The sequence below is a fragment of the Anolis carolinensis genome, chromosome 1 (assembly GCF_035594765.1).
Source record: "Anolis carolinensis isolate JA03-04 chromosome 1, rAnoCar3.1.pri, whole genome shotgun sequence".
Taxonomy (NCBI): domain Eukaryota; kingdom Metazoa; phylum Chordata; class Lepidosauria; order Squamata; family Dactyloidae; genus Anolis; species Anolis carolinensis.
The window spans coordinates 100,830,695-100,841,286 of NC_085841.1; the positions used below are offsets into that span (position 1 = coordinate 100,830,695).

A 10,592-nucleotide genomic window follows, 5' to 3' on the forward strand; every position below is an offset into this window, starting at 1 on the left:
ATAAAGATATTAGACTGTTATTGGCCTCTGTGTATTGGTTTCCAGTGCTCCGCTGCCAGGGCGTGACATAAGGGTGGATCATCCTTTTTTGGGATTGTTACAAAGGCCAAATGGCAAAAGAGTAGAAGACAGAAACATGTGGAATGACTTGAAAGAAAAACACAGGATATAAAGGGAATAAAGATACAGATTGAGTCTCCCTCATCCAAAATATCTGTGATCAAACATTATTATTATTTTGTTGGCAGGGGGTTGGTAGGGTGGAATAAATGCATTTGTATATAAATATATGTAGTGATTGAGGGATAGGGGAAAGGGGATTAGTATCTGGGAAGTCCACTTTTCACAGGGACGTGAGACCCAGAGTTCTCCCTTCTTGCCTCACTTCTCTTTCCCCGATCAAATTTCTGACAATGGCAGAGCAAGGAAGAAAAACTCAGCTGACACTGGACATGTAACTTGCCCCCTTTCCCCAAAGGTGGAAGTGGGTGGCTGGTGGCAAAATGTTCTGGGTTTTGAAGTTCTCAACCTGTATAATTATATAATATGTATTGATAGTAACAAAATAACATAAATACCAGAATAAACCAATGGTTAGCAAGACTAATCCTCTTCTTTCCAATTTACAAAACAAACAAGTGTGGAATCAGAAACAGCTTAAATTGGTTACAAACCTGGGGTCATCTCCAAGCTTTCCTTTTAATTCTGCCTCTCCTTTCTTCTCATGTGGCAACCCTATAATGAAGTATTTTGCTCTCACACTGGGGAAATCATTCAGCATAGCTCTTATGCTATTGTAATAGGCAATGATCTGACTTCGAAGAGAGTACTGTGATATACGATGATTCAACCTAAATTATTCCAAAATGCAACATTAGCAAGATTTTATTTATTTACAACATTTCCACCCCACCTTTCTCAACCCCAGAAGGGAGTCAAGGCAGCTTTACATGTAGGCAACTATTCAATGTCTTAAAACAATGTACGGTTAAAATCAACATTTAAAATAGAATTATATATACATTAAGACAATAAAAACATTTAAAACAATGCCTTCACAGTTAATCACATCCTACACAGTTAGAATTTTAGAAAAGAAAAGTGCCTGCCCTGCTCAATTATTGTTCTCTCTGAAATGTAAAATGGTAAAGCCTGATATACATACTAAATATTAGCAAAATAATCTCACATTTTTGCATTCATCATATGTAGATACATTTTGAAATGAAAATAATTCTTTTCTTTATGTATGAATTACGATCACACTCATTTGAAAACTGATACCTGTAAGTGTTTCCAAGATGAAAACACCTTCACTGCTAAACTTGTTCTCAATATGCCAGAGATATTATATTTCCATGGGCCCTTCCAGACAGGCCCTATATCTCAGAATCTGATCCCAGGTTTTCTGTTTATCCCAGATTATCTGGCATATAATCCAGTTTAAAGCAGAAAACCTGGGATCAGATCCTGGGATATAGGGCCTGTCTGGAAGCACCTCAGGTTCTGCTCTCTAGTCCAGATAACCTCTCAGTCACCCTTTCGCTTCCTCCATTTTCTTTGTAATGCACACACACACACTCTCACACACACACCCATACACAAACTCAACTCCAGAATAAAGGGTGCTTGTCTGACAGCTATAACTGCATTTTTTATTCCCTAAAATATTACTTTAGTCATACAGCAGCTTTCTTGATAAATTTTCATCTTAATGCAAATACAACCTCTTGCTTTTCAGATGGCATCCAATTAGCCAGATTGGATTAGATTAGTGACTGCTCTCCCCACCCCATTGATCTGTTACAATACTTTAAGACACCATTCCTTAAACTGTGAGTCTAGTTGCCAAATAGGTCCCCTTCGCTCAATGTGGGGCTCTGGAAAAAACTGGCAACAGTAAATGTTTTCTGAACATTACCTAGTGGTTGTTTAGACACTTACATGAATCTGTTTGCAGTGTTTACAGTGGACTCTGCAGAATATTCTTCATACATAAAAGTGAAAATATGTTTGTATGTACTACGCATGTATTTTCCAGGATGGCTCCCACTTACAGAGAGCACTGTGAATCCCACCGGTGATGGATCTAGGCCAAACTTGGCACAAATACCAATCATGACCAACTTTAACAACTGGTGTGGTTTGAAGGCAATGACAGATGGTGATGGGAGTTGTAATTTACCCATATCTTTATGCATTTTCTAATGGGAGCATTCATAAAATTCAAAAACTAACAATGACTATTTTTATAATATTTATCAGTTCAAAAGACCTAGCTCAGACATTGCCAGATACTTAAGCTAGTACTTCATAAAAAGGAAATTTGGTCTGTTTAAGAAGCCTTGAAAATGCTGATTTTGTTATCAGTAAATGTTTGATTTTCATACCTATTTTATATACCTATATCCCAGGGTCACCAAAAAAATTCTCAAGCCAAAAGGGGTTGCAAGTGGAAATGTTTAAGAAGCTCTGCTTTAAGATATCGAATGTTAAACTTATGTTTTTTGAAAAACTTATTGGTTTGTTTTCTTTGCCTCCATATGCTAGCTGCTTTGAAACTGTGCATCTCCTGGGCAAGTGGAGTGGGGATGTTTCTCCAGTACTAAATAAAGTACATTGCCTCACTCCTGATCCAGTGGACTGTCAGGTCTTAGCTTAAACTAAGAATGGGAGAAAAGGGTTTTGTATACAAAATTCTTGGGGAGATCACATTGTATATTTTTCATACAGTATACTTACTTATGGCAGTATTCAACAATAACTTCTCTTTTGACTTTTTCAGCTTCATCCTACAACAAATGTTGTTCTTTAAATAATATTTTGAAGCAATTTATACAAATGTAAATCAGATAAAGTATAAAAATGAAACATAGATGTACAAAACCACATTGGTGCCATTCAGGGAAGAGAATTCAATAAGAGTACATACGTTCAAATCAGTGGAACTTACAGGAGTTACAGCTGATAACTCTAATTCATTTAAATAGGTCTACTCTAGTTAGGACTAACACTGGATGTAGTCCAAAGTACTTTTATATAGAGAGAGCCAGTGTGATGTAGTGATTTGAGCACTGGAAATTTATACAAATTTCATTACTGTTCTGTTAATTTAAACCACAGTGGCGCAATGGGTTAAACCCTTGTGCCGGCTGAACAGCTAACCTGAAGGTTGGGTTGCTGACCTGAAAGTTGATGGTTCAAATCCGCAAGCTTGCGGGGACATGAGTGAAGCCTCTCAGCAGGATGGTAACACATCTGGAAGTCTCCCTGGGCAACGTCTCTGTTGACGGCTAATTTTCTCACACCAGAAGCGACTTGCAGTATGTTCTCAAGTCGCTTCTGACACGATTAAAAAAAATAAACCACACAAACATGCACACATTTGTTCTTGATAAGTTTTACACAGGTATAATGATACAATTATTTTGAAAGTGGAAGTTTTGTTCGCCCTCTAGATTTCACAAAAAGAGATTTGTGCAGATATTCAGATGTCACTGAGTGTTGGCAATACAGGCCAAGGATGCTGGGAGTTGCAGTCCACACAATTCCCATTCTTGTTTTTAACAGCTTAGAAGACTGAAATTATTCCACAGAAATTATTCTAAAAACAATGTAATTTCTAAAAGAAAAACATTCCTGATGGACTTACTGTATTCTGCATCCTGCTTCCCAAGATGTGCTTCTTTTGAATGAATGCATTTAGCATCACATCCCGTGGACCCTGTTTCTCCAACTGGATGGAAACAAAAGCTTCGTGGTTCCTGGAGAATAAATGAATGACTGTCCTTGAGACAGAAATACTGGTGCTAGTCTGTTAAGAGACAAGCTGCACGAGTGAATAGCAAATATTTGTTCCACAATTAGGTTTCCTTTGTACAATTGAGCTCTGCCCTGATTAAAGCTAAGAGTTTGTCACATTTCTCATCTCAGAAGCTGTGCATAATGAAAACATGCATGTGGCTACGTTTGGGATGTAGGAATTAAGGGAGGTGGCAAACAGGTAGTGGGTATTTTAGGATGTTGTGCAATAGGTAGAATCTTGGACAGTATTACTGAGTACTGTTTTAGAAAGTAATGCCATTTCAGTACAGTTAAATAATTCATATTTAGGCTAACAACTGTTGCCTTATTCTACGTTTTCTGTATAGAAACTACACAACCAAGACTTTGCATCTCACTATTTCTGGGGAAATCCACTGTGGCCCCTCAGATGTTCTTAGACGGCAGCTAAAAACATCTGAAGGCAGTGTCGATGGTGTAGGCCTTCTACTACCACTGCCCTGCAGCAGAAAACAGTAAAGGCAAGAGACAGATGTGATTAACTAAGGTGGTAAGTTAAATTGCCATTCAGCTTATCAACCAGAAGGGAGGGGTATGATAAACTGAAAAAGACTCCGCATAACTGGCTCAGCTTACTGAATTAATCTACACCCTGCAGCATTATGATGGAAATGTATTACAGGAACATCACCACCACCACCACTATTACTTTATCATATGTATTTATATCCTGGCCTTTTCCCAATTTAGGAGTCAAGGTGACTTACAACAGCTAAGACAGAACAAAAATTCTCTGAATGTATGAAAGTCGTGATTTCCATGGGCTGTGATTTTGCGTGTATAGAGCAAGCATGGGCAAACTTCAGCTCTCCAGGCGTCTTGAACTTCAACTCCTATGGAAGCTGAAGTTCAAAACACCTGGAGGGCCGAAGTTTGCCCTTGCCTGGTATGAAGTCTCTGACATTGATTTAGACAGTAATTCCATTTCACTAGCTTTAAATCATTAGTATTGGTGTTTAGAACTGTTGCCTTATTCTGAGTTTTTGGTATAGAAATTACATTTGCTGCAGAAGTCAAATGTGGCCCCTCAGATATTTGTAGACGGTAGTTCTCATAATTCCTCAACACGGATTATGCCGGGTAGAACTGAAGGAAGGCATAGGGAAGGCACTGCAAGAGGGCTACATTTGCTAGCCTTCACTTTGCCACTAAACAAGCTCCTTAAAATCTAATATTTCCATCTTTTCTTTGAAAGGCATGATGATTTTCATTAAAGTTTTTTCCTTTTATTTGCAGTGTCTTAGCTTCACAACCTCCCCAAAGCCACTTGCTGTGCTTAGAAACCAATGGACATTTAATTCACCAGAAGTCCAAATTTCTTCCACACAAACAAGTTGAATTATCAGTAAATTAGATACTATGGGACATGGAGGCAATCAAATATGTATCAGTGCAGTCCAAGCTTGGATTGATCAGTGTGCTTCCTGTAGTTAATATAATTATCTACAACCATAGCAGCCCAACTGTTTGATTGACCTTTACCTCCAGCCCTGGCCCTATAATCTGCTTTTTGCACAAGCCTATGCCCAGCTCTAATTTCTGCCCTTGCCCGCCTTATTCCTGACTCTGATTATTTAGGTTTGCTTTGATTCATTTTAATGTTGTTTTATACTCTGCTGTTTTTAATTGTTTAATTAAATTGCAATATGTTTGCTATGTTTTTAAATGTGTTTTTTGTTGCAATCTTTGTTATTGGGCTTGGTCCCGCTTGTGAGCCATCTCGAGTCCCTTTGGAGAAATGGTGGTGGGATATAAGAATAATGTTATTATTATTATTATTATTATTATTATTTAATTACTGCTAAGAGAGTAAAAGTACTGAGTTTTTAAAATTACCTCCTTAAATTATAGTGTCCAGCGATAATATGTCGAGTGAAATATGAACTCAGTGGTGTAGTAGCAAGCAACTGATCTTCTAGTTCATTTCCAGCTGTAGAATTCTTTCCAGTTGCTGAACTGCTCTGACTTCTCAGACTTAGAGCTCCTTCCTGAAACAGATGTATATACTTTCTTTTTACACAGGTTTATTACCTAAAACAGATAATGAACTCTACTTATAACTGTAATAGACAGAAAGATAACCATGTATCTATCTAATTATGCAAGCCATGATTAAATAGCTAGCTGGCTTTATTTTTGACCGCTACGTTTTAAAACACATAAAGGTCGCTTCAATGTAAATTGTTCATGTCATATATTCACTGCTGTATATATAAACTTCAAATTAACACATTCATCACCATATGAATATATTTTATACAAACTGATTCAGCCTGTCTCTGTATCCATTATCTGAGTAGTAAGAATCATGGAGCGGCAAGGGCCATCCATCCCCACCCTACTGCCATGCAGGGATGCACAATCAAAACACTCCCAACAGATGGCCATCCAGCCCCTGCTTAAAACCTCCAGAGAAGGAAACTCCAACATGCTCCAAGGCAGCGTATTTCACTGCCAATCAGCTCTTACCACCAGAAAGCTCTTTCTAATGGTAAATAGACTCAAACTCTGCCTTAAATCCCCATTCACACAGGAAGGACACTAGTAGGTAACCTGAAGACAATCAATCTTTCTCTCTCTCTCTCTCTCTCTCTCTCTTGACACAACCTACTTCACAAGGTTGTTGTGATGATAAATAAGGGGTGTCTCAAGTAGGTTAAGATATTTTGAATTCTTTGTCATAGAACTTTAGTAGTTCCTCTCAGTATTCTGTAAGATCCAGGCATAGCAAGTAAAGTGGATTCAGACAGCTATAATTGTGCAATATAAACAAGACCTCAATATTTTCGTGTTAGGGAAGAAAACATTTTGCACAATGTTTCATTCCCAATTGAAATAAAGAAAATGGGGGCTACAAGTCTCTAATTAGAGATAGAGATCTTCCTATTGAGAGGATAGCGGTAAAACTTTCCTTTATATATTCAAGAATGAAGCAATAGTCTATAACATTTAGTTTTCATTCAGAAATCTTTCCATACCTCATCAGCAGCCCATGCTGCTTTTAGTTACAGGTAACTACATATTTTGTGCTGTTTGCTTCCCTCAGGTGAGATGAAAGAATAAATTCTAACCTTTATGCCCATACTTCGTGTGGGTTGCACCATAGGGCAAAATGCAGCCTGTTGAATAGCCACAAGGAGTAAGTTTTTATGAGTGATTTGGCAAGCGAGAGCAATCTGCAAATTTTCCATTCCACAAGGATTCAGTAAGATCTGAAGAATAAGCAAAAAAAGACAAGCTATTACACAACCACTATGGGAAGTTTCACAATTCTTGTGTGTTTGTCATTGATAAGCTTGACAAAGAATATAATATTTTTGTGTTAATTCAGAGAGATGATCCTGTTCCATATGGAATCTAGAATGATAATTAAGTACAATACAAAGCAATAAAAAGTTTTAACATATATGACAAGGAATTAGAATTATGTGAAATAGTTCAGCCCACAGTTAATTCTTAGTTCAAAATATAATTGTAACTTTCTGAACAGAGCCTACAAAGAATAGGCATATACATGTGTGTATGTCCTAGAGGACCCCATGAAATGGTCAGTGGACTACCCCTAAACAGCGGGTAAGGACTTTATTGTACAATGTCATGTGCTACCCATTACTGTTCCATCAGCTCCTTGCAACAAACCTGTCCCCTGATCACGCCACAGTGCCCCAACATGTGTGATGATCTCCTCCTAAGCACAGAAGTGATATCAGGGGGAGGATTATCCTATTATGCTATCCCCCTCTCGCCCACTTATAGTTTATATATTTCGTATCAAAAGCATTGCATAAATTAATATAAAATGGATAGAAATACAAGGAGCACACGTGGCTAAATATCTTTTGACCAAAAACGGGCAACAGTGATCGCATTGTCTGTAGCCTCAAACAATTTGTCCTCTGTACACGAGGCAGGACACTGCGGACAAGCATGCAGATGTGGAGTTATCTGTTCTGCTCCACAGTCACAGTAATTAAAAGAGATTTTTTTTTAAAAAAAACACAAATAACTAAACTTAGCAGAAACTGCAAAAATAAGTTTTGAAAATCATTCAGCTATACAACGATGGCCATGGGACCAAAGAGCATCAAAGTGCCACAGCTGCAACAGTCCAGAGAGTAGTGATAACAAGTGTGTCTGTCCCATAAAGTTTTCAGGATCAGTGATTGCACAAATGCTGTGGGAAGGTGGTTTCATGCAATGAAGTCCTAAGAAGGTCATTTACTGATATAACAATGGAGTATTTGCAATGTGAAATCCATCAAGCAGTACAGAGACAAAACAGCAAAATCAGTGATTGACTGAACTCATGCTGGACACCAAAGATCATAGGCCTGAAGTGCTATTCCCACTGTTAAGTCCAGCCTGTGTCTTCTCTAGCTTGCACTTCTCATCAGCTGCATGTACAATACATCCCACTGCTACTATGCAGTTGTCAAGTTGCAGTTTTTCTACAATAACGGAAATACTGCTTGTTCCCATACACATCTGGATGAACAAAAACAAAACTCAAAGCAAAGGGTGTGCTAAAATATAATACTTAAGACAGTGTTCAAGTTGAATGGAGAAAAAACAATTCAGGCACCTGAAAAATGCTTTCTCTTGTGCGAAAACTAAATTTGCCAATTTGATTGTCAATGTCCTGGATGCTTAACATTAAAGTGGACGGAATATATCTGTAAGAGAGAGAAATGCTTCTTAGCTATTAAAACACAAATGCAAACGTATCCCATCTGGCAATTAAAAGAAAACATTTTACTGGCTTTCAGTCTATCATCTGTTTATTTCCTTACTGCAAAGGATTACAGATTTCATTCTTTAAAAAAACATCCAATCATATAACTGGGGAGTTGTGAATAAAAATACTTGAAAATGCTAACTATATAAGCAGTAATTTTAAAAGGCGCAACATGGCTTATCTTTTACAAAGAGGAGCAGTTTGAGATGACTGGTATAAATTAAAACATCTATTTCTGTACACTGCTGCAATTTTTTGATGTGTACCTGTAAAAGATCACACACTGTACAAAAGCAACCCTTCCCAACCTGAAAATCACAGATCTTGGCAAACAGACTTTATTTCTGCCTTTAGTACAAGGAGTCAAGTAGAGGCAGGCAAGGCCCTTGAATTTATCAAGAACAGATGGAAAGTTCAGAGTCACCATGACCTGACATAGCATGTGGGTAGAGCACATCTAAGTGCTGTGTGTATCTCCCAACAACTGAGACCTGGAAGGCTGCCTGGGAAAGGTGCCAGCAGCAACCGTTTCTACTGTGTTCACATGTGTGTAAAGCATTCATATCCTGTCCTCTTAAGATTACTCATAAGGCCAGAATTGGCAGCTCCAGCCTCAGCAAGGTAATAACTAAACTGGAATAAATATTCAGGTATCAGCATGAACATATGGTATATTGCCACCTAGGAAATACAGAGATAGTCTACTGCCTTTGAATCTGGCACTGCACTCTTTTTCTACGCACAGCACACTTTCTAACTGTATACTTTTTCTACAATTTTCCTTAATTGCATCCTGTTGTGAAATTACAACAATGATATTGGGTTTAATATTATTACTTTTGAAAACATGAAAATATAGTCTACGGTTTCTTTATATCAATGTCTGAAATCAGAAAAAATGTAAGACTAACTGAAAAATAGTAAGACTGATTGCAAGTAGCTCACAATGGTTGAGCCACTGTGGAGGGCTAGGAGGCTACATCCAGGAGACCTTGGAGCAGTGGTTCTCAACCTGTGGGTCCCCAGATGTTTTGGCTTTCAATTCCCAGAAATCCTAACAGCTGGTAAACTGGCTGGGATTTCTGGGAGTTGTAGGTCAAAACACCTGGGGATTCACAGGTTGAGAACCACTGCCTTAGAGGGTTTTGCATCTCTGCAAAAACCTTTGTTAAATGTTTGTCTTCACACACTTCCAAACATCCTGGATGGAGGCAGTGAGGTCATTTTCACTATGTTTTGGGGATATCCTGGGCCATTATAGGCCCAGGAAAGAGACAGGAAGCCACTTTCCTATTCGTATTTTTAAAAGGCATTTCCTGGACTTAATTTGGCCCAGAGGGGCACATAGCCCACAACTGGACTTTGGCCATCCCGGTTCTATACAAAACGGTATATAGTGCACTACAAGTTAATCTGGAGCACGACATGTCAAACATGGTGATATACAACATTACTGAAATACCCACAAAGCCCTGTCTTACCTATCAACACTACTGTCCTGGTGTTCAAGAGAAGTAATAAATGTTGCTGCAAGCTGATCTGTTTTTTCATTGTGAGTTGCAAATTCAAAATACACAGGTCTTAAGTACAGATGGAACTCGTCAAAACCCATTTCTCCTGCAAATTCCTTGTACAGTCTGAAAGAAAAAAGAATACGTCTTAAGATATATATATCATTATACCTTAGTATGACTTTTAAACTCAGGACACATATATGTATGCACTGTACATATTCAATTCATATTCTGTCTTTCTCCTAACATGGCATTCAAGATTCCTGACAACAAGTCCCAACTAGAGCATCTCTATTCAATCAATCATTGAATGAAGAATCAACTCATAGGTAATTTCCACTGATTCAATGAGCCCATTCTAATCATGACTAAAATTGGATTATGTGCTTAATTAATTAACTTTGCAACAATTATCTGACCACCATTAGTGTCAGAAGCCCTCTGCCCTTACTTTATTTAGCACGTTTAATATGTATACATTATTGTTGTTTCCTTAACCA

The 10,592-nt window shown here is 38.0% G+C and overlaps 1 protein-coding gene across 6 annotated transcripts in view; it reads right to left on the bottom strand.

Annotated features, from left to right (window-relative positions):
• Positions 1–10,592, bottom strand: part of ccdc162 (coiled-coil domain containing 162) — a 91,593-nt gene that overhangs the window by 35,008 nt on the left and 45,993 nt on the right. For all 6 annotated transcript variants that reach the window (XM_062969013.1, XM_062969011.1, XM_062969014.1 and 3 more), the window contains exons 21-27: positions 10,060–10,215; positions 8,426–8,516; positions 6,915–7,055; positions 5,680–5,831; positions 3,653–3,764; positions 2,743–2,792; positions 675–851 (exon numbers count right to left, since the gene is read on the bottom strand). In XM_062969013.1, coding sequence (XP_062825083.1) covers positions 675–851; positions 2,743–2,792; positions 3,653–3,764; positions 5,680–5,831; positions 6,915–7,055; positions 8,426–8,516; positions 10,060–10,215 — 879 coding nt within the window. The remainder of the gene's footprint in view (positions 1–674; positions 852–2,742; positions 2,793–3,652; positions 3,765–5,679; positions 5,832–6,914; positions 7,056–8,425; positions 8,517–10,059; positions 10,216–10,592) is intronic.